Below are 24,706 nucleotides of genomic sequence, written 5' to 3'. Positions count from 1 at the left end.
AATTCCCGGCCTCCCCTGACTCCACTCTGCCATCAGGGGTGGAGAGACAGCAGCATTGCCCACTGTAAAGTAAGACTGTATAACAAGGCGAACAGAGCACCCTGGGTCAAGTTGCAGCAGGAGCCATGGCAATACACGGGAATGAGTCAACGCAGGATTAGAACAAAGAATGTAATTCATGGAACCCTCTCAAATGTACATGTTGGGATGTGCTGAACCGTCAGCCTGAGTGGGTATGTAGCAGCATGCGAAGGTGATTTACATACATGTGAACTCATGCCCAGAGAGCCAATGTGACTTGCAGATTTACAACCCCAGAATCATGGGAGATGCACACAGAGGCAGACACAACCTGTAGTAAACAAAACCCAGGAATGCCCTTGACAACTGTTGAACATTTAGTGAAATAAGACAGAGTTCGGGTGAAACTGGTTCCTTGAACTGCCAAGGACCAGGCCTGAGTTCCCTTCCTAAGAGGATGAAAAGATTGCACTATTGCAGATGAGGGTGGTAATTTGGACTCAGCTCAACTGAAAGAGTTTAGGAATGTGGACAGAAGTGTTACTTTGAATCTATCTGCCTTCCAGGAGCCTACTTCACTGGGCTTCCCCCTATAAACACCCTGCCCACTCCTCAAAATCCACTGTGTCTTCCTTCCCCTTCCTTCCAGCCCTCCCTTATGTCTCCTGTGTCTTCTTCTTTGACATTTTTTTTTAATTTAAACTTTATTTTCTATTAGGATATAGCTGATTAACAACATCGTGAACACTGAATGGACCAGCCGTGTACACATACATGTATCCGATCTCCCCTACACTCCCCTCCCATCCAGGCTGCCACACGACATTGAGCAGAGTTCCCTGTGCTGTACAGGAGGCCTCTGTTGGTTATCCATTTAAAATATTGCAGTGTGAACATGTCCATCCCAAACTCTCACATCCATTCATGACTACTGGGAAAACCATAGATTTGACTAGACGGACCTTTGTCAGCCACGTCTCTGCTTTTGAACACACTGTCTAGGTTTGTCCAGGAACAAATGGACTCGGGGGCTGGCATGCTGCAGCCCATGGGGTCCAAAGAGTCAGATACCACTGAGCAACTGAACTGAGCTGAAGGTTTGTCATGCCTTTTCTTCCAAGGAGCAAGCACCTTCTAATTTCGTGGCTGCAGTCACCATCCGCAGTGATCTCTAGACATTGTCAAACATTCCGGCAGAGCAAACTTCCTGGTGCAGGCAAGATGGGTGCCTTGCTGTTATCAAGCTACACCGTAGGTCTCCAGTATCTAGACATTTGCTTGCAGTGGGTACTCTGCGTGCAAAGTCCTGGCTACCACCTCTATCCATTCAAATCTTACTATCATTTCAGCTTTATCTTCAAAGCTCCCGTGACACCCAAATCCTCTCTGTTCTAACCAGTTTCCCTGAATACAAGTATTTCCCTTCACCTTTGCATCACCATAGCACTTGATATATTTCATAAACCATTTCCCTTACTTTGACCTTTGTCCTTAAATCTGACTACTAAAGAAATACACAGAAGCAACTTTTGAACCCATTATATAAACATATAAATATTAATGGCATAACTTACATAAGCTACTCTCTATTCTGTTTGAATTTTACTTCCTTTATTTTCTTTTTGCCTCCAGCAAATCTGTTGTATCTTTGTGTATAAAATTTTTACTGGTGTGTAAACACTAAAAGAAAGAAATCTTTATATAATTATCTCAAACTCACTGATGAATACACTGTTATGCTCTCTTTTATCAAATGTGATAAAAACAAACCATAGCCTCTTTGCAGAGGAGAAAAAGACAGACTAGAGTTAGCTGGACCTCAGAACCAGCTGATCCTTCCTCTTCCTTTTTTACTTGAAGAAACTGGAATCTGGGAGGAGGAAGTGGCTTTCCCAAAATGGTAGGTCTGGCTTGTGCTTGTCAAGATAAGTTCCCAGGGCTCCTGTTCAGAGCTCTGTGCTAGACCAGTTGTTCCTCGGGTGGGGTCTATGTGTCCGCTTCTGGTGCAATTGGGAACTTGTTAGAAATGCAACTTTTGGGGTCCCGTTCCCAAGCCGACTACTTAAAAAGACTGGGGTGAGGTACCACTTTTCTATGTTGTCTCGTGTAGGAGATCTCAAACTCCGGTGCATCAGAGTGACTCAGGGAGGTCCTTCCCACGTGCGGCAGTGGGTGCGTGGTAAGCTGGTGTGGGTTCACACCAGACTGTGAAGGCTGCCGTGTTCAACATCAAATTAACAACCTGACCGAGTTCCTGCCATTGACAGCCTAATCCAGATTCCGCTGTTGACATGGTAAATTTTGTCTTCCACTTGAATCACTGGAGTGTCTGTTTCATCTTAATTTATGGAGCATAATGAATTTACATCACATTTAAAATAAAAACCACTAAAATTCATTCAGCTCTGACTTTTATCATGTTCTGTAGGGCTGCAGAAATGCTGAACACAGGCACATTTGTCTTGGTGGGAAAAAATAGGCAAAAATGCAAACAAGTTCTAGGCATTTTCAGAATGATCTGTTTAAACACAATTGTTAAATATATAAGGACAACTTCTAAAATTAAAGAACAAGAACATACATGCAAAAGCCAATAGAAGAGAAAACAAAGACAAACACATTAATATACTAATGGACAGAGAAGAAAGAAAGGAGAAGTAAGGAAAACAGAGACTATGTGAATATTCATAATAGTCATAGATATTCTCCTCAAATTTGAGGTGAAAACCAGGCATGTAAAAATAATCAGACATAAAAAGATAGAGAATAAAAGGGAGGGGGAAAAATATATTGGGTAAATACAAAAACAACAACAACAACAACAACAACAAACTCAAGCTGTAAAACACCATTACCACATTAATGTCTGACAAAAAATAATACAAGACAAAAAGATAATTATTTTACTTTATAAAGTTACAATTTCCTATGATTTAACAATTAATATGATAATATTCATGATGATTTAACATATATCAATATATCATGTATCAATATGCCATAATAATATACCATAACTTAATAATATATCATTGAGATACACAGGAAGCAAGAACCATTAATACAAGTAAAAATGAACTATTCTACCATTATGGTAGAGACCTAAACACACTTAGTAGTTAAGAGATTAAGCAAATAAAAAATATTTAAGGGTATTGAATATTTTAATTATATAATGATATAATTAACAGTTCTATAAATATATAGACATTGATCCTAACAAAGTATAAATATATATTTTTTGAGTCATGGTACCTTCATAAAAACTGGCCATTATGTTTTAAAGAAAATAATATGTTTTCTGACCACTACTGCTACTGCTGCTGCTAAGTCACTTCAGTCGTGTCCGACTCTGTGTGACCCTATAGACGGCAGCCCACCAGGCTTCCCCGTCCCTGGGATTCTCCAGGCAAGAACGCTGGAGTGGGTTGCCATTTCCTTCTCCAATGCATGAAAGTGAAAAGTGAAAGTGAAGTCGCTCAGTCGTGTCCGACTCTTAGCGACCCCATGGATTGCAGCCTACCAGGCCCCTCCGTCCATGGAATTTTCCAGGCAAGAGTACTGGAGTGGGGTGCCATCGCCTTCCCCATTTCTGACCACAGTTAAATAAAATTAGATATTAAAAGCACAAAGAATGAGCCTCCTTATACACACACACATAGCCACACAAAAAATTAACAAGTAAGTCCAACTGGACGTTTTAAAAGACTTCTGTTTGATAAACTTTGGGTTATTACAAAGTACTTAGAAACTTAAAAAAAATGAGAATGTTATAGATTCAAAAACTTATGGATTTTGGCAAAAACAGTACTCAGATGATATTTTATAGACTATTCATTGTCATAAAACAAAGAAAACAAGAAGAGGAAAAATGAGCTATAAGTTCATCTCTACAATCTTAATTAGACCTAAAAAAGGTATATTTTTACTGTACAAAATGAAAATTATAAATAGATTATAAAGAAATAATCACCCACAAACCCATTATAATTATTACTTCCTTGCCTGTAACCATAGCACATATAGTAAGCAAAAATACTTCAGGTCAAATGACTCAAATTATACGATGTTTGTACAGTTTCTGGGCTGAATTTCCCCTTCGAATCTGACCAATGTCACAAGCGAGACTCCTTAAAAATGAGCGCCCTGAGGGGACTCCCTGATGGTCCGTGGCTGAGCCTCTGTGCTCCCAACGCAGGGGGCCCAGGCTCCATCCTCGGCCAGCGAACCAGATCCCGCGTGCTGTGACTAAAGGTCCCCCGTGCCCAAACTAAGACCCGGTGCAGCCAAATTAATAAACTAAATCTGTTTAAAAAGAGAAAAAAAAAAGAAAATGAAGGCCCTGAGCATCATCACGAGGGCATTTAGTTTGGTGTGTGTGTGAGTTATGGTGGAGGGTTGGACAAAAGGAACCTCCTCGTAATTTTTCGTCAGAAATTCTGCTTTCTTTTAAAATAAATTCTTTCTTTCTAGTTCAAAAAGAAAATAGATGGTTCATTTTAGCAGTTTTCCAGAAATCTTTCGGTGACATGAAAATTTGGTGATGATTTGGCCTGCAAAATGAAGTGATGAAGGTGGTGAAGGAAAAAAAAAAAAATATATATATATATATATATATATGTGTGTGTGTATATATATATCTCCACAAGGAAATGATAGGGAAAGAATCCCTCAGAGTCCAATGAGGGGAAATCAGTTTGGGCTCTGAGGTTAATAGAGGAGGTCTCCTTACATAATGAACTCTGATAGAAATACCACCCCACTGCTGCCAAAGGGCAAGGCTGCTTTCGTTTGGCTGGAAGGTCCAAGACCCAACCTTTTGCATGTGGGAGGCAGTTGTGTTTGGGGTCGATAAAACCATTTTGTTCGGCAGTAGGAATTTGGGGCACTGAATGCATTTCTTGTTCAGGCATTGACCCTATTAGGAGGTATGCCAGGAGATTGCACTCTTCTCTCATAAAGAACCAGAATAAAAAATGACCAGCATGTCCAAACAAGCTGTGAAATCCTATCCCTTTTGCCCCCTGAACAGAGTCCAGTGCCCCGAGATAAAGGAAATCCATTCTGTAATCTGATAGGTTTGTTACTGAGCATTTTGCCAAGAACAATGACTTCCCTTCACATAGTGCCAGGGTCCAGGTGCATGAACTTCACCTGATAAACTCTAGTACAAAAACCAAACAAACAAAAAAACCCACCTTGGCATTTAAGGCATATACTATAACAGGACAGGTAATGTGATGGATTTTCTCAGCAAGAGCGAGAATACTGTGCTTGCATTTCTGGCACAGACTCTGTGTTGGAGGTCTTTTAGTTTGATAGCCAAGGTCAGAGCACAGATATAGAAATCTAAAATTAGATTACTGTAATTGTTCTCATTTCTCTTCAGGCCACTGAAAGCTCTTTGAAAAGAGGACCTTTGACTCTCCAATACTCATGGTGGTTCTAGGCGCTTGCTGCCTTGTCAATATTTCCCAAATGAATTCTCTTTTCTTTCTTGGTGGACTGAAATGTTGTGAGTTTGGGCTTCCAGGTGGCTCAGTGGTAATGAATCTGCCTGCAGTGCAGGAGATGTAAGAGATTCGGGTTCAGTCCCTGGGTTGGGAAGAGCCCCTGGAGAAGGGAATGGCAACCCACTCCAGTGTTCTTGCCTGGAGAATCCCGTGGACAGAGGAGCCTGGTGGGCTGCAAAGAGTCAAACATGACTGAAGCGACTTAGCACGCACACACAACTGATTTTCATAACCATTTTAACACCAGAGTCAGTCTAGTTTTTCAAACAGAGCTAGGTGGACCAGTCACTTTTTTTCAACCTGCAGGCTGCCAGCTCTTCCAAAAAGGAAAATCCTTTTATATCGTATTCATATAAAAGATTTACCTCAAAGGAAACCTTCATCTCGGGCCCTCCCTCCTTGTAAAATGATGAAAGGTTAGTCCTTCAAAAGCACAGACAGTGCAGATGCACAGACGACAAATAAGGGCGTATCCTTGCTTACCAGACACACCTTGGACCTTTGCATTTTCCTTTTTCAGTAAGTCCTATACTGCACAGAGCTTCATGCAAATCACTGGCAGGAAATAGCAACCTAAAGTCCTTTTTAAATCATGCCAATATGCAGGTTCAGGATTGCCTTGTGGATGGATGGTAGGAAGAATCAGTAACTTGAGCCATCCATCCATTAGAAGGTAGAAAGAACAGGGTCAGGCTCTGAAAGCTTTCTCCCAGGTGAGTATTGCAACAGGAGCATTGAGGTATTCGCATTTTGATGCCCCATCTCTTCACTCTGAAAGGAGCTTGTTTATTGCAAGTAGCAACAGGATTTAAAAAAAAAAAAGAATTTTGTTGGCCTTCTCCACTAATTGCTGTTTTGGCATTCTCCTGTCCACTTCTTTTTTATTACCCTAGAAAATGATGATAAATCTATAGAACATTTAAGACTGGTGCACACCTGAAGGCAGAGCAATTTCGGTCGGTTCCAGTGAGCTTGAGATGGCCCTATACGAGCAGACACTGAAAGTGGGCTTGGTTTTAAGAAACTTTACAATGAGATGTCAGGTAGGAGCCAGGGCAAGGCAGAATTTCCTGAGCGAGCTTCACTGCCTTATCTTAGTAAATCTGTGCTTCGCTTCAATTAAACCTTACACAGAGACTCCTGCTGAAAAAGTTCAAATGTTTCGAAATAGATAGAAGCAAGCTATAGACTGAGGCAAAAATACATACCGTATTTATCATCCAACACAGCTTTTTATATAATTACATCCTTGTGCACGTTTTATTTTTGGTTCCTGAAGAAAGTCGCTCAGATGAAATTAACGAGTATGCGGGAGAAGGTGCTCCGGTGCTTCTTTTGGTTTCTATGGCAACCCTGGGGCATCTTCTTCAGCTGTCTCATTGACTGAGTATGCCCAAGTGAGGTGGGCTGGGACTTTCAGCTGAGCCTGGAAAGGCAGGGAGGAGAGCTCAGGCCACAAAAAGAGCTCACTGCTGGACCGAAGAAAACCCCTGGCGTGTAGGATGCGCTTTCCCTGGTTTTCGTATGAATGGTTGCCATCTGAGTGTGCTTTTGCCAAATGTTGGGAGGGTTGGGTCTGCACGTGCCTTTGAAATATCTCTATTGGTAAATGATCTATTTTTATGGGTCTAAGTACCTAATGCCTAATATTTATATATTTTAAAGGCAACTCTTAAAGATTGAGGGCAGGAGGAGAAGGGAGCGACAGAGGATGAGATGGCTGCATGGCAGCACCGACCCAACGGACTTGAGTTTGAACAAACTCCGGGAGGTGGTGAAGGACAGGGAAACATGCTGTGCTGCAGTCCATGGAGTCACGAAGAATCCTACAGGACTGAGCAACTGAGCAAGATGCATTTTACTGAAATACACTCTGTCTGCAGGATCAAATAAAAAGTTGCTTACCTGGGACTTTAGAAGTAGAAGTAAGTTAGCAAAAAGTTGAAAAACAAAAGCCAAATAAAGCTACACAGTGTGAGATTCCATTCATTTGTTGGTTATATGGGAGTGAACCCAATACCAGCTCAAAGGCAAAGATCATTTCACAGACCGAATCTAAGCAGAGTCTGGGGTCAGAGTGGCGCTAGTGGTAAAGAATCAGCCTGCCAATACAGGAGACACAGGGGATGCAGGTTGGATCCCCGGTTGGGAAGATCCCCTGGAGTAGGAAATGGTAACCCACCCCAGTATTCTTGCCTGGAGAATTCCATGGACAGAGGAGCCTGGAAGGCTGCACTCCATGGGGTCACAAAGAACTGGACACGACTGAGTGACTAACACAGACACAGATTATTAGACAGAAAGTTTTTATATATAAAACTCAATTTTAAGAGAAAGTGTACAACAGTTCCACCCATTTTCCAAACTATGACCTCTTAAAGTCCATACCGAAAACTTCAAGTAACCAGAACCATAACATAATTCCTCAGTACATTTTTGGTCAAATTGAATTGAATTTTCTAGAAGTCAAACCACGTAACAGAGTCGACCCTTCAGAATGCAATCTCACACCGGAAACAAGGGACTTCTGAAAATTAGTACCATCACCACAAAAACCCAAAGCTGGAACCTCATCTTTGTGTGGTTCTCAGTCATATGACCTGTAGGATGGATTATCTGATTTCCTCAAAGCAGCAGGGAGAAGCAAGACCCTGAATGACGCTAGGCCAAAGCAGCAGCTGTCTGTTCAATGGACAGACTTCAACACACCCCACCCCCACCCCCAGGAAGAGGTGCCCCTCACAGCCTGAATCACAAAAGGAAACATTAAATAATACACACTGCTCTTTGAATGAGGCAGAGAATTGTATAATATTTTAGCAAACCATCCCTTCAAAACAATGAATGCCCTCGAGGCCACAAATTTCAGTTACTCGAGGAGAACCACTTACGTGTAATTATTCATCATTATTATTCTTACTGTTTAGTAACGCTCGTGCAGAATCTGGCTCATCTTCCTAAACTCCTCCCTTCCACAGGCTCCTTAACTGTCCCTCTTTTCACTTCCCAACTGTTTCTCCTCTGGCTTCCAAAGCAGATGACTGACTTTTCAGTTCTAGGACTGCCTATATTGCATGCTTGGGAAATCCTTCGTCCCAGGCAAACCAGGGTAGCTGGTCACCCTAGTCCAGAGCCAGACAATACGGTAGTTCTGTTGCACCCATGACAGCTAGGTATCGCCTTATAATAACGTAACAAGTTTTGAGCCACTATAACAAGACTCATATAGTAGCTCAAATCATCAGATCCTTAAGGTCCTTGATCCAAACTATTTTGGAAAAAAAAAAAACAAAACTGGCTTCTTGAAATATGCTAATCATGGGCTTACTTCTTCATTTAAAATGCATAAAACTAGGCTTCTTTTCCTGTATTTTTTCCTTCCTCCTTTCTTTTTCTTCTTCCCATCCTTCCTTCTTCCCTTTCTTTCTTCTTTCAATTTAGGAAACCAAATCTGATTGATGCAGTCAGTGTTTCGAGCTTTAAAATGGACATTGCTAGAGAGAAAGATGCTTTCTCCTTTGGGAGGATTACCTGGGGGGCTGTTCCTTTAAAAGGCTGCAGTTGGGAGGTCTTATTCGGCTGTCACTAAGAAGAAGCCCTAAGGAGAAAAACTCTGAAATTCCACCCTTGATTTTTCCTTTTGTATATATATATATATGCGTGTGTGTATATACATTTTTTTATAGTGGTGAGACATATATATATATATATATATATATTTCTTTTTTTTTTTTTAAGTACTGGTGAGACCCATAAAGCATTGAACTTGTTGCCTGGAGTCACCATTATGCATCTTGTTGAATGGGACCAGCCACCAGGAGGCTCTCCCTAAACTTGGCGGCTCCCAGCTGGAGGAAAACAGAAGCCTGTGATGTGGTGAGGTGCCTGCCGCTTGGTTAGTAACAGGGCTTTGTGGTTTCACCTCGGGACAGGCCTCAGCAATTGCTAGTTAATTGAAATTAATCTGAAGTTTGAAATGTACCCACATCCCACAACTGAAGCTGAAATTTGTCATTAGTCTACCTTTGTGAGCTGTGCCCTCTCCCCAGAAACCGAGGGAGCAATTGTGGAGCAGGTTCTGAAGGAGGTGGGGGGTCCTGTGTTCACGGACTCTATGCAGACAAAAGGCATGTGTTTTCCCCACCGAAGAGAATAACAACGGAGAAGCAGAAAGGCCTGAGACAAAATGCTGAAACTCGCCAAGAAGCCCTCCACATGGAAAGCAGAGAGTAGTGATGAGAAAGCCCAGATAAACGGCCCCAGTTGTTCTTCAATTGAAGTACAGTTGATTTACACATATGTGTACAACTGAATCGCTTTGCTATGTAGCAGAAATTAGCACAACACTATAAATCAACCAAACTTCATATACATATATATTCTTTTTCATCTTCTTTTCCATTACGGTTTATCTTGGGGTACTGAATACAGCTCCCTGTGTTATAGAGTAGGACCTTGTTGCTGATCTAGCCTTTAGGTAACAGTTTGCACCAGCTGACCCCAGACTCCCAGGCCACCCAGCCCCCAGCCCCGCCCCCTGGCAGCCACAAGTCTGCTCTCCCAGTCTGAGAGTCTGTTCCTGGTTCATGGCTAAGTTCGTTTGCGTCAGACTCCATACGTAAGTGACATCACATGGTGTTCGTCTTTCTCTTCCTGACTTACTTCACTTGTATGATCATCTCTAGGTTCATCCATGTTGCTGCAAGTTAAATGTCTTCTGTTTAAATCTCAGCTCTAATTCCTAATAGCTGTGTGTATTCACAAAAGACACTCAACCTCCCTGAGTCTCAGTAGCCTCATTTATTAAATAAGGATAATAATAGTGCAGACGCCACTAAGATTAAATTATTTAATACTCATAAAGAGCTTAGAACCACTTTGAATCACACTAAGGACTTTATTGAAGGAAAAATATTTGTTAAAAGGAAAAATATTGAGTATTTATTAAAGGAAAAATTTTAAGGAGCAATCCATATTTCAGAATGGAGATTTTCTGCAGTGTTTCCACTGGTGAAAAACAGTTAAGCTATTCAAAATCTGCCAGAGGAATTGATGTTTTCTCTGAGACCCACATATCCTTGGTAACTATGTTCTCTAAAACACCCATAGAGCTTAGTGGATTAAATGAAATTTAGAGGCAGATAAAACCTGCATTTGAGTATCAGCTCAATGATTCATTAGCTTTAAAATCCAGCCTTGGTTTCTTCATCTATAACAGAGGTCAATAAATTATAGGCCATGGGCCAAGTCTGGCCCACCACCTGTTATAAGTAAAGTTCTATTGTAATACAGCTGCACCTTTTTTTCATATTATCTGTGGCTGCTTTTGTAGTATGAGGGCAGAGCTGCATGGTGGAGACAAAGAACTGTTTCACAAAGCCAAAAATGTTTACTATCTGGCCTTTGATGGGACATATTTGCCAACTCTGATTTATTATACGGGAATATAACAACCTGATTTGGTTTTGGGGAAATGAGCTAATATAAAGCTGAACCCTACACAGAGTTAAGCTCAACAAAGTAACTTTTATCATTACACAGAGGCTTAAAATCTAAGCCTTCTATTCAATAGTTTTTTGTTATTTTTGTTTGCTTGTTTTTTGGTTGTTTCTCTCTCCTCTCCACCCAGGGCATTCTGTCCACAAACAAAATCCGGGCCCGACTTCCTCCTACTGGGATTAAGGTAATTTGCCACTGCACCACGCCTGTTCTGGAGATTTCTATGGTCCCATTCATCCCACCTATCCGGGTTTATGTCCTCTCATTTGGGAACCTTTGGTTTCTATCTGAGATGCTACAGGAATCACACAGAGAGCCCAAAAATTTCTTGCACTGATTTGTTTTCAATTTTTAACTTTTTATTTAGAAATAATAAAATAAGACATAATATATAAAAATATGTACAATCCATGGTTTGTGCAGTACATTAGGAAGACTTCAGATACAAAAAGATAGGAAATGGGAAGATGATAATTCAGGATTGTCAAAGACTGGGGTTGTTCAGTTCACTGCAGCCCAGAGCTTGAAACCCAACATAACTAGAAAAGGGATTTGTTGGGAGTAAGTGACTATGCAACACTTGTTTTTTTTAAACAATCTTAACTTTATTAGATACAGAGTGAAAAAAAATCCACTCTGCTTCTCAGAACAGGCTTTTTGCTTTTACTGTGTGGCTTATCATCAAATATGAACCAACATTTGTTTTCTTGCCAGGGTAACAATATTCAGGGGACAAAATGCACTGAATAAACACCGAGGTTTGAGATGGGAGCTGACAGGGAAGAAAGGACAGGAAGGGACGAATAATGCACTGATAGAATTAAAAAAAAAAAAAATATGTAAAACAAACTGAACAAATTGTCATCAGGAATTTGGAAATGACTTCAGAGTTACGGTGACATCCTTAAAATGTCTGATTCAAGTATAATCCTAGAGGGATAGAAAACTATTAATATTCCTTTCTCAATAATCAAAATAGAATTCACTTTGTCTACCTTTTATTTAAAAATAGGATACCCAGGAATCTAAACCTCCTCCCAAAAATATAATGCCCATCCAGTTACGGGCACAGATTCTTCACAAGGGGATAACTCCTAAATAAATTCAGTGGGGGTTTGCTTGCAACAGAGAAGCAACAAGAATCTGGCAACAGACCCCAGATACTCAGTGTGAGTGTCTTCAGTCTGCTCTCCCACGACATGTGTGCACTAAGTAAGGAGACCCAGTCAATAAAGACCAAGGTTCTGAAGGTAAAATGCAGCAAAAAAAAAAAAACAAAAAACATTGTGCATTACTGTGTCTTGGCTCTTGACAAAAAACAAAAAAACACAAAAATTGCCATTTAAAGCTTGTAACTGTTAAAATACTAATACCTAGAAAAAGTTTTCAAATGAACAGTCCATGCTGAAATAAATAACAGGAGAACATAGCAAGACAAACCTTATAAGGCTGGTAAATATTTGCTAAAACCATGCTAACCGGTAGCATATAGGTACTAGCTCTCAGAAATTGCTGCACTGAAATTATACTTTCTATGGCAATTTTCTTCCCTTTACAGACTTCTATTTACATTTGGCTTTAAATATGAAAATATCTGATAAACTTTATAAAATGTACACTTTAAAAACATAGCTTCTGCAAAATTTTCTTGAAAAAAAAAAAAAACAAACCTGTGCACCAGAAATTTTAATTTTTTTTTTTCTCTTTTTAGAAAGAAGTTGCAAGAGTTCCCTCCCTCATTCTTGCCCCCCTCCATCCGCCCCACTGCAAATATGTCAAGTGTTTAAGTGGCAGTACTGTGCGACAAGAAGGTGCCTTTGTCACCCCCATCCTCCACTGTATCTTCATGTAACTTACAGATCATGGAATACTCTTTGGTTTGATTATTTTCCTTTGCAAAAGTATCGGAATAGCAGCAGCTGAAACCCTCAACACCCTCTCCCTATCAATGGCAGGACGGTCGCCATGTACAGAAGGCTGGACATTCTGTGTCCACTCCATCCCAATTCCTCTAAGTCTCTAAACAACTTCCCCCATCGGCCTGTAAGTCTGGACTTCACATAACATCCCCTCGCTTGATGGCTCTAATCTGGTTTCCATGCAAATAACCGCACAGGGTTCAAACCCACCGACTCGAAAGGCAGACAAGAGCAGAGACTGTCCTCTGACTGCAGGCACCCCATGCAGATACGGCTGGTCAGGAACCAGAGGCCATCCCAGACACGGGCTGATGAAATACAGGATTCTAGAACAAGCTGTTTTTTAATGGCATACAGGGGTGTAATACCGTAAAGAGAGTTGATTTTGAGACTCCCATTGAAAAAGAAAAAAATCAGTGACCCCAGAATTCACAAATAAGGAACTTTAAACCAAAACAGAGTTCCGTTATATCAAGCTAGAGCGGAAAACCAAACCAAACAAAATGTTCCTAGCGAGTCAGGCAGCCAGGCAGGAGAAGCTTCTGGGAAATGATGTGCCCCAAGTAACAGGCTCCAGGTCTCCACAGGCAAAAGGGATCCACTTGGATTCAAAGACAAGTGTGGATCCACCGGAGGGAAAGGACACTTTTAGACCATTATCTCCTTTACTTGTGACGCTGTTAGGATTGTTGTGGCTCTTGTTGACCCTAAAATACTGAGACATTTTCATTCCTGCTATCATTAAAAAAAAAAAAAAGGCAATGTTCCCCTTCTTCCTAAATACTTAAGTTGATGAGCTACATCAAAACGGCTCTTCCACATCTTGCTAACTTCTCACTGGGGCATTCACAACCCTCTCAGATATTGGAGGACTCGGTCCAAACAGTCTGATGGGAAGAACCAGCCCACGGGCCAGGCGTGGCATCTTTTAGAAAATAAACTCAAGCCAGAGATGCACCCACCACCAGGGCAAGGAATTCAGCCTGAAGGTTTAAACCTACTGATCTTTCGAGTTGGATGGCTCAGCACGGAGGGTGCCAACTCATGTCAACCTAGGTCTTATCTTCTGGGATAAATTTTGGAATGTGCAAAACATGGAAAAATCCAGAAAAAAAAAATCTAAGGGGTCATCATCATCGCTCAAAGTTGTATTCACCTGTCCAGCACCACCTCAAAGGAAAGGAAAGTTGCTTATATCTTTCATGTGTGTGTATGTGTGAATTTTACTTTCCCCTGTCTTCTTCCTATGACATGAAAGTTACATGAAAGAGCAAAAAATTAAAAGCACCACACTTAACTTTGTGTGTGATGTTCTATTTTCTCAATAAGGTGCAAAAGGAGAGGGTAGTTCAAGGTCTTGCTGAGGTTCAAAGTTCTTGTCTCTTGATTTCAAGGCAGCCGTGGGGCTTTCTTTCCCTTTTAGTGTAAGCTCCACTGTGCAAAAATGTGCATTATCTTTGGTATTTATTTTAGGTAGTCTAACTAAAAATTTGAGATAACCCATTAACATCTTGGAGGGGAAAAAAAAAAAAACAAAAACATTAACAACAGCCCGGAGGCTACCATTTGGCTAGTGTTACATAATGCCCTTATGTAACCAGAGAGACAGACAGCACGAGAGGGAGAGAGAGAATCAATTCTAGCAAACAAATTACTGGCCTCAAAAAATCAGGCTCTCGTTTGGCAGCTAATAGCCAAATACTTGCCACTTTGAAGCGCATATCATGAGCTTTCAACAAAGTTCAACACTGACTTTTTAAATTACACACAAGGAAAAAAAAAAAAACTACACTGCAACAATACGACACGTGTTGGTGTAGTTAGCAGCTTTTCAAAAGTTAAGGCAGAGTCTTGCCTTTAAAACATTGAAAAATGTGATGCCATTTAAAAACATTCTTGTTCCCCAAAGAGAAGCTTTCTGGAGAAGTCAAACACCCCACCAACCAAGGCTTGCCTGCAAGTTCAAGTTTGGTTCAAAACACAAAACACAAACACAAACACCCCATAACTTATTCTACAACGTGTTATGCGCCTTCGGGCCACGGGGAGGCCTGTTTAGTGCTTTAGGTTCGTCTTCGCGCTTACAGTCTTTCTCTAAAACCACCGCGCTAGCCCCAGTCCCTTGTGGTCACTTGCCTCGAACCACCTGCCCCTGGTACCGTCGTGTGCGTAACTGTTTTGGGCCTTTGACCAACAGACCGTGTTTCAGAGGAAGCACTCCCCAGGAGGACTCAGTCATATCTCCGACTCCCGTCGTAACGGCCTGGGCTCTAGAGGTACACTGGCCTGGTTGTGCAGGTCTATGTCCGGGGGCGTGTCCGTGCTTGTGCTCTCGGGGACCCCGTTCTCACTGTCGTCTTCCTCTTTGCTCGTGAGGGCGACCTCATTTTCGTAGCAAAACGAGTTAGCGTTCGACAGGATGTATTTCTTCTCCGCTAAGTCCCTAGCGCTGCACAGGGGCGTGTTGGGGACTTCGTACGTCTTGTGGAACCTGGAGTAGTCTACTTTGTAGTAGTGTTTCTCCTCGAAAAGCACCGGCTCGTAGCGGTGACCCCAGAGGATCTCGTTGGCCAGGTACGAGCTCCGGCACTGCGTGGTCATGGCCGTGGCCTCCACCATACCCTCGAGGATGACCACGATCTCAAAGTCTGCGTTGTCCATGTCCTGCTTGCTCAGATCGTACAGAGGACTGTCCTCATCGATCTCGTGGACGATGGTGATGGGAGACACCAGAAATATGCGGTCGATGCCGCTGTCGAAGCCCACGTTGATGTCTATCTGATCCAGGGGGATGTACTCCCCCTCGGAGGTGATTCTGGACTTGAGGAGCTGCGCGCGCACGTGCGCCTCCACCAAGTGGCTCTTCCGGAGGTTGCCCACCCGCCACATGAGGCAGAGCTTGCCGTCCCTCATGGCGATCACGGCGTTGTGGCTGAAGACCAGCGTCTCGTTTCTCTTTTTGGGCTTTGCCATCTTGGCCATTACCGCACCGATGATGAAGGCGTCGATGATGCAGCCCACGATGGACTGGAAGACCACCATGAAGACGGCCACAGGGCACTCGTCCGTGACGCAGCGGAAGCCGTAGCCGATGGTGGTCTGCGTCTCGATGGAGAAAAGGAAGGCAGCCGTGAAGCTGTTGACCTCGGACACGCAGGCTTTGCTCTCCTTGGACGCATCCAGGTCCCCGTGGAGCAGCGCGATCAACCAAAACACACAGCCGAAGAAGAGCCAGGAGAGCACGAAAGCCAGGCAGAAGATGACCAGCATCCACCGCCAGCGGATGTCCACGCACGTGGTGAAGATGTCCGCCAGGTACCGCTGGCCCTTCTCGCCCACGTTGATGAACTGCACGTTGCAGTGTCCGTCCTTCTTCACGAAGCGGCTCCTGCACTGCTGGCGGGTGTGGACTTTGCTCTTGCCATTCCCGAATCCGTTGGCCACCGCCAGGGTGGCCAGCTTCATGCCGTCCTCCTCTGAAGAGACGATGCTGTAGCGGTTGGTGCGCACGCTGCCCATCGCTTCTGCTGTGGACGCCAGCGCTTCTGCTTTGGGAAACAGTCTCAGTTTTTGCAAAACCCTTTGGAGAAACAGGTTTGAATGTTCAGTGAGGACCCACACGCACAAAAAAAGAAGGAGGGATGGGGTCTCCAGGGGCCTTGAGGTTCTGGCTACCAAGGTCTGTCTCTTGACATGCAGAGTCACCTTAGTAACTCAGCTGACATCCAGAGAACAGGTCCTGCAAAAAAGAGAGAGATCTTTTATTACAAAAGAAGTTCATTAGGAAAGGGTTCTACTCTCTAATGCAACAGTTCCTAGCCAGAAACAGAGACAGATACACGTCAATGTCCTTTATGCTGAATTGCTGGGGTTTTTATTTCTTTTTGTAGCCCTAAAGAAATAGAAAGAAAATATTTTCCTATATTACTTAAAAACATGATGTGGCTAAACACAGAAGAGGTAGTTGTTCATGAAAATGTTTTTTTCTAACTTTTAAATTTTATATTGGAGTATAGCTGATTGACAATGTTGTGATACTTTCAGGTGGACAGCGAAGGGCCTCAGCCATACTTATACATGTATCCGTTCTCCTCCCAACTCCCCTGCCATCCGGGCTGCCACAGAACATTGAGCGGAGTCCCCTGTGCTGTACAGCAGACTTTTCTTGGTTGTCCATTTTAAATAAAGCAGTGCGCACATATCCATCCCTAATTATCCCTTCCCTTCATCCAAAGTCTCAGATTCCTGTTCCCTATTTTTGGCCAGAAATCTAGAATATTCTACTGTCTCCTTTTATGCTCTTCTTTTGCCTTCTCTACTTGCTAGGGTCCCTGGTGATTAAGCGGAAGAAAGACTTTTCTAACTCTCAGGTTTGCCATGAAGCTTTAAGAACTCGGACATGTCAGAGAGCATTTCACATGAATGCAGAATGTTCATATTCATCGGGCAGCAGGTGCATTGTGGAAGAACATGACAGCCCTCAATGACGAGGCTGAAATTCAAAAGCATTGACTAGTTCATTTAACAGACAAAACTGAGCAGACAGCCCTTCCAATCATCTGAAAGGGACGCAGGTTTCTGGAGACATTTTGGGCTTATTCCATCACATCACACGCTGACAGCAGCCACCAAAAGCGGCAGAAACTCCTGATAACATCTCTGTTCCTGCAAGTGATTCTGACTTGAAGATGCAGGCTCACTCTGGGGGATACAGAGTGATCCTGTTGCTTAGCAATGAGAGACTTGAAATTCTCTGGAGATGGGACTGCCGTGTGTAATGACAGGCAAGGAAGTAAGCACCTTTGTGCTCAAGGATCAGGTCTTCAGTGGATTGAGATAAGGCTGGGACTCATTTCACGGGAGTTCAACTCTGTGTGTTTTCAAACCCAGACACCTCTGTAGCAGTAAGTCACAGGCCCCCCTCAGCTCACTCACACTTTGCAGCGTTGCTTTCTGACCTCTGTTCCTGTAGAGAAGATGCTCACCTTTACCTAATGTGAACAAATAAACAGCAGTTTCCAGTTTTCCTCTCTCTGCTCATCTCCCGCCCCCTGCACCCCCGCCCCTGTAGTTAAAAATCATCTACCGACTTTTGACTTTTCATGTTTGGTCCAAAGGATATAATTTTTCCTGGATTTGCAAAAGGCTGGGAGAAAGTCTAGGGTGTTTTGACAACCAAATATAAATTTTAAAATGAACACAGCAGAGAAATGAAAAATAGGAGGAATGCTTGACTTTCAAACCACCAAAGCTGTCTCCTGGATTAAAGGGGGACAGTGAACAGCAGATAGACAGGATCAGAGATTCATCGACACCCTGATGACGAAGACACCACTTTTTCTTTCTCCCCCTAAACCGCACTCAGATGAAGCAGTTAACAGAACCACGTGCAACCAGACCAGCTGCAAAGACAGCAAATCACTGATCCGTTTTCACGCACCCCCGGAGTAAAAAGGCAAGGTGCACTGTCTTTGAAAATGACTTGTTACAGTCGTTTCACTTCTGCCTCTTTATCCAAGTTATTATGCAAGAATGTGCCCCAACACATTTTTCCTGAGATTAGTCATCTGTGAAAATTGCAATGTGTGTTACATTTTGGCAGCTTTTGACACCTGAATGATGCCCGATTTGAAACTGCCTTTGAATTACTTTATAAAAAGAAAGTACTGTGTCTTCTTACCCTTCCACCTGCTTCAATGTTTTGTCTGCTTCCCATGAAGTTTGCTCTTGGACAAAAGAAACAAGACTCTGATTCCTCAGGGTTCTAGACCCTGGACACAGAAAGAATTTTTTTAAACAAAGATTTCAGCTCATTTGGCTCATATGAAACTGCCAAGCCCTTCGACACACACACAAATATAGACAATAATATGACACCAAGTGCAGGTGCATTTTCCAAGAAAGGGGCAGCAGGGAGGCCTCATTTAAATAGGCTTGTATCTGTGAGTTCTGACTGACTTCAGGATCTTATAAGCTGACACCAAGAAATTCCCTTTTCATGATTCAAAACAATCGTTCCATCTGAGTTACCATTACGGACCAAGAGTAGACAGTCTCAAATTTCATCTGACTGATTTCTGCTCTTTCCAGATTAAAGCATAACAGTCATATGAAATCTAAAGACTGAATTATGACTTTCTAAAAATCCTGACCCCAGGACATTCGTCTGAATTCCACAAAACACACACGACCAGCTTCCTACGAATGAATAGCTTTCCGCATTTAGATTCTTGAAGAGAGCCTGTATTGAGTGACTATTATTGTCTTATTTCCCTTGCTAATGACAGAATTTGTTCCATATGCGGAGCATCATTTAGAAATTTACCATTTCTGCCTGGAAAGCGGGGGGGGGAGAAAGATTTTTCTGGCAAAATGGAAACTTTTGTCACCTCCAGCAGATACGTTCCAAAACAGATTCGTGTGTGTATATGTGCACACGCATGATGTGTATTCAGACTTTGGTGGAGCTGATGATACAGCAAAAGCTGAGACGCTGCCAAAGTCTGATAGGGTAACTGTCTTAATATTCCACTCTGAAGACTGTCTTTCCTATTAACCTGCCCACATGCCTGAGTGGCTGTGGGCAAGCAGAAAACGTCCTTGCCTGCACTTCTCACACTGAAAATCACCAATTCATGAGCATCTGGGAAAACACTTTAATTAGGAATAGGGCTTTCGTGCAACTTCATTTTAGGGCCACATTCTAAGTAAGTTCTTGAGAATCATCTGATTAAGAACCGATGAAAACCCCCAGTGATTGCCCTCCTTGAGGGGCACAGCGTGGGAGAATTCACGTGTGATCTGATGAACAATGTGCAAATGCCCCCATTTTCAGCCAGAATATGTAAGGGCCTGAAATAAACTTAATAGACACAAACAATCATTTTTACCCAGGGCATAACCAGTGAGGAAGAAAGTATTTCTGGGAAATGGAGAGGCTACATGTGCTGCTCTTCATGTTAAGACTATTTATAGGCTGAGCCCAAATTAAGCATAAGCAGTGGAAAAAAATACTTCAGGGCTTCCATCTCAAGGTAGATGTTAAAGGAGAGAGAGCTGGAGACAGAGATGAGGCCAAAGAGATAATATGGTGTAATGAATGTATCCAGATCATTTTTACCATCACCGAGATATTCCCAGGATGGATAATCCAAGAACAGAGACATGCTAACCAGGAAGACTAAATGAGAATAAGTGGGCCCCCTCTTATGGTCGTGGTGTGGAGCGGATAAGAAAGTTTCTGAGTAAAGAGAGGAGACAGGGATGGTAAAAGGACTGAACGAGAGGTCTGCTAATGAGTGTTTAGAGCAGCTATTCCCCAGCTGACGCCATATAGACCAGCCTGAGTGTGCTCTGGGCACACGGTTGCTACGAGAGCTCAAGGCTGGCAAAGCAACCTCTCAGAAGCTCAGTAAACAAAAGGGAGGGGGAGGGGCTCTTGGAGAGGAGGGGCACCCACTCATCTATGGGAACCCCACATCTTTCATACTCAACAATGCATATAGCATCACTTGGTATGCGCACATGCTGAACTATATATCTCTATAGCAAACAATAATAAAGACTAAAAAAAAAAAAAAAGTTTGAAACTGTCCTTCTGTCCAGGTAAAGACATGGTCGGTCTTTTATGCTACTCAAAAAGTCATGCAAGGACTCGACAAGGATTGGGCAGCCGGAAAGTCTGAAGGAAGTAGAAGGAAGCAGAAATACCCCGCGTGCTATTTTTTTTAAGGTCAGTTTACAAGAGCTCAGAACAAATATTCCTATGGAGAGCAATAACACAAAAAGAAAGTGCCAGCAGGGGGGAGGGGCAGGGAGTGCAAGCAAAGTGACATGACCTTGACCCCGACTCTGACCCCTCCCACCATCCTTAGAGTCAGTCTCTTAATTCCTCAAACTGGGGATTTTTCTGGATCATGACAAATAAAAATAAAACACTTGGAGCAGGCGTGAAAGTGAGAGGGAAAAAGCTAGCAAGCATACAGGTAACACAGAGCAGGCATACAGCAGTCCTTAGTGGGAGAAAATGACAGCCTACGGATTACTAACGGAATGAAAGCAAGTGGCACAAAGCAATAGGCACTCTTTGAATACCCAAAACACGCTTTCAAATCAGGCCTGATTTCCTAAAAGGTAAATTCTTGGTTAATAGAAATCCCAGGATTCACAGCCGCATCTTAGTTACCATCCTGCTGACAGGATCACCCAGACACAGACAATAAACTGCCCACTTCCTATCTCGATTTTTTTTCCAACTGTCATGATGACTCTATGTTATGATGCAATCCTTTGCAGAATCAAGTCGTTTCGACCACCGTGCTTCCCTGAAACCTGACCGTCTTCAAATTTCGGTATTAACGTGATTATTCCAAAGAAGAGCAAGCTGCTTAGGGGAGGTGTGCAAGTTTCGCGATCTTAGGGCTCAGATCCAGCGCGAGCTCCCGTTCTCTTCCCCAGCAAAGCAACTTTGAGAGAAGCTCGCTGGGTTTGGAACTCAAGCTACACTTGAAGCAATGACAGAGGGGGTGGGGAGGAAAGACGCCAAGGATCGAGACCGGCGCTGAGTCCCAAGGTTTGCCAAGGTTTGAGACCGGTTTTCTAGACGCATCCACTGCCTTTTTTTTTTTTTTTTTCCTCCTGAGAGACAGAATCGAACAGAGGCTCCCTCGCCCGGGTCTCCCAACTGAGTATCTCGCTACAGCTGGTGCACTGGAAGTTATGAGCACAAACAGATGCTGCAGAGAAATGTTTCTATTGCTCAACTGTTCCAAGCATGTCTCAGTATTTTTAGCTCTGAGGATGTTCTGGTGCGCACACAAACTCTATAGGCAGGCTCTGGGACTCCGGCGCGTGGGGGAGAACTAAAGGCCGCCTGACAGCTGGGCACCTCTGGGGCGGCCGGGCCGGGCCGGGTCGGGGACGGAAGCCCGAGTCCTCTCCCCGGGACCCACAGGCAAGGAGAGCAAAGGAGGGAAGAAAACACGCAGCAGCCCTTACCTGTTGCTGGCGCAGGAGCATGGGGACATGGAGTGGAAGTGGGGGTTACAGAGGCATGTGAGATCCAGGAGTTTGTACAAGCGAGGGAGCCAAAGCGAACCAGCAATTCCCAAGACCCAGCGGGCCGGCGCCGGGGCGGACTGAGCGCGGGCTGGGTCTCCAGTGCGCTCTGCGCTTTCCTGGGCTCTTTTGAGGCGTCCGCGAGGCACCGGGCCGCCCGGCCCCGCCCCCGGCCGCGCCGGCCAATCGCCGCGCTCCCGGCCCCGCGGGGACCGCGCCGGGGGGAGGATGCTGCGCCCGCGGGGCCCGCGGGGCCGGCGCGAGAACCTGCCGCGGCTCCCGCCCCGCGCGCCCCCAACGCCCGGCCGCCGGGAAGAAGGAGGCGGCCGCGCCCGGCCGGGCCCGCAGCAGGTGGGACGCCGGCGGCCCGGCTCCGGCGGCGGCCTAATTGCAGCCCCGCCTGTGGGCCGAGCTTCCCACCCCGGGGCCAGCCCCACGCTGGCCCCTTCCTGTCCTCGGCGGCGGCGGGGCCGGGCGCGCGCCCCCAGGGGCTAGCGGAGGGCCAGTATCCCGGCCGCCCGGTGGCCGCCTGGGAAGCTTGCCTGTCAGCTGGGGGCGCGTCTTCCTTTCCCCTTCCCTCCCACCCGGGGCAACCTCCCACCCCTGCCCCGCGATCCTTCCCGCCCCCCGAATCCTGGGCTGAACCAGCGGGGCGAGGAGGAGCCGCCGATGCAACGCGGAAAGGGACCGCGAGCGGCGCGCAGAGCCCGACCGCGGGCCGACGCGCGCCGGGCCGCCCGGCCCTTCCCTCTCCCGACTGGGGGCGAGTTACTTACAGAGCGCCGGGGCTGCTCGGGAGGGTGAACGGCCCGTTCCCTGCCGCGGGGTCCGCCCTCAATCCCGGTATCCACCAGCGCGCCCGGCACGCTCTGCTGATCTAAACCCAGAGCAGTTAGACTCCTGAATTCTCTGCAGGAGCAACTCCTACGGGCGCTCAGCGCTGCCACGCGCCGGCGCCTCCCAGCCCTCCCGCCCAGCAACCGGGCGAGGGCACGGAGACCCTTTCACAAGCGCTGTCAACCGCAGTGTGAACCGGGCGTGGACCCTGGAGCACTGTGTGTGTGTGTGTGTGTGTGTGTGTGTGTGTGTGTACACTGCGGAGCCGCGCACGCCTGAGCATTTTGGTGTCATCACGAAGCTTTGCTCTTAAAGAATACTTAAGAATCCTCCTCATACCAAGTTTGCCGTCCCTGTGTGTGTGTGTGTGTGTGTGGTGAATGTTTATTTCCTCAAGCGATCAAATGTGTCCTCCGCGTAGTTTAAACCTCTCCAGGGCCTCCTGGAGACGCCAAACAACTTCCACACGCTAGCTCGTCTTTCTGGGCGGTACCGCCGGAGTGGCTGTGCGCGAGCGCGAGAATGAAACCGACCGGGAACCGGGGTTCGCGCCGGGACCCACCTCCGAGCCTCCTTCGCGCGCTCGGCCCCTAGGAGGTGCTGGTGAAGTGCGCTTGGGCTTCACGGGTCCCTCTGAATCCTGCCTCAGCCAGCGTGCCGCTCTTCCTAGTCACTTTCCTAAGACACAGACATTAAAAGGGCCTGAAACAGGTTCTGCAGGCGGTGTGACTCTGACAGCCAAGCGCCTGGCTGTTTCATTCCATTGGTGGCCATGGTACAGTGGTTCGAGCCCTGCCACCAACTTTCTTACCTTTTAAAGCCCTCTCCGTGGGAATCATGGGTCACACCATGGAGGTCTCATTTAACCTGTGGGAAGCCAAGTGCTATTTATGGGTCGTTTGGATTAACTGTGCCGAAGGGGTGGATGTATAGGAAGCTAGGCCGTAGCCTAAAGCTGAAAGAGCCTGGAGACAGACAAGCTAAGTCTGCGTGACCAGTGGACAAAGGATGCGGTGCGGCTCACTGCGCTGCAATGAGCTGCCTCTCAGACGGGTTTCCTCGTGGATTTCTCAATTGGACCGGAGAGGCCTGATGAATCCTTCAAAGCATATTAAACCTAAATGGAAAGAGGAAATTCATCGTTTATAGATGATCTCTTCTGTTATTGTGATTCAATCTATGCATCTGTAGATGGCTGAGGATTTTCCAAGCCACAAAAATCCAACACTCTTATTTCCAGGTAATGAGCTCTTTTTGAAAACCAGTCACCCAGAAAGGGATACCATTTCTCTGAAATTACGATTGAAATGGTTTTATTTTAATATGCTACTCTAAGTAAACTGAATACACCACAGGTCAGGATGGTTGCATAGGATAGGAAAAATCTTTTTTAAAAAAATGAATGCAAAGTTCTCAGATGATGGTTGTTTGTATAAATTTACTGATGAGAAATAAATTGCAAATAAATACGTGTATCCTAGTCCTTCTTACCAACCTCACTTTCACCTCCCATGGAATGATATGCATCAAGCCTTATTTATTGAAACCAAAAATTAGAGACAGGTTGACTTTTAACAGGAAGCTTCCCAATCTGAATAGACTGTTTCCCTTAGTTATTTAGCTAAATAAGGAAACATGAAGAATTACATTTTGTTTATAACTGAAACTTTATAAATGCAGGAGAGCATTGATTAACTCTATTGCTTCATCTTATAAGAAAAATATAAATGTGCATTTTAATGAATGAGACCTTTCACTATGTCCCTATTAGGAAAATTCTAGTGTTCCAAACCATTCAGTGCTTGGATAAGTGTACTTTTTTGGAGCGAGTATGTGATATAGATTTCTCTGAGAGTATAT

General features: G+C 44.5%; 1 protein-coding gene and 1 long non-coding RNA gene across 4 annotated transcripts; one reads left to right on the top strand and one right to left on the bottom strand.

The window, feature by feature from the left end:
• Positions 1-7,591: 7,591 nt before the first annotated feature.
• On the top strand, positions 7,592-13,722 carry LOC147350965 (uncharacterized). Its single transcript, XR_015147091.1, has 2 exons — positions 7,592-10,152; positions 12,745-13,722. It is a non-coding gene; the product is annotated as an uncharacterized LOC147350965 (long non-coding RNA).
• KCNJ2 (potassium inwardly rectifying channel subfamily J member 2) lies at positions 11,371-23,680 on the bottom strand. Of its 3 annotated transcripts, XM_086355931.1 has the most exons (3): positions 23,658-23,680; positions 23,409-23,524; positions 11,371-16,691 (listed from the first exon to the last, which is right to left on the bottom strand). In XM_086355931.1, exon 3 carries the CDS (start codon positions 16,469-16,471, stop codon positions 15,188-15,190), a length of 1,284 nt encoding a protein of 427 aa, XP_086212057.1. In that variant the 5' UTR covers positions 16,472-16,691; positions 23,409-23,524; positions 23,658-23,680; the 3' UTR covers positions 11,371-15,187. The 3 variants fall into 3 exon arrangements, with proteins under 3 accessions (XP_086212057.1, XP_086212056.1, XP_086212055.1); XM_086355930.1 differs by lacking the exons at positions 23,409-23,524; positions 23,658-23,680 and adding an exon at positions 22,786-23,336; XM_086355929.1 differs by lacking the exons at positions 23,409-23,524; positions 23,658-23,680 and adding an exon at positions 21,950-22,088.
• Between the last annotated feature and the right edge of the window lie 1,026 nt (positions 23,681-24,706).

The sequence above is a fragment of the Bos grunniens genome, chromosome 19, assembly GCF_055505025.1.
Source record: "Bos grunniens cultivar Pamir isolate PY7600 chromosome 19, Bosgru_T2T1.0, whole genome shotgun sequence".
NCBI classification, from domain to species: Eukaryota; Metazoa; Chordata; class Mammalia; order Artiodactyla; family Bovidae; genus Bos; species Bos grunniens.
The sequence above is the reverse complement of the archived record's forward strand: the minus strand, read 5'-3'. Positions and strand labels throughout refer to the sequence as shown.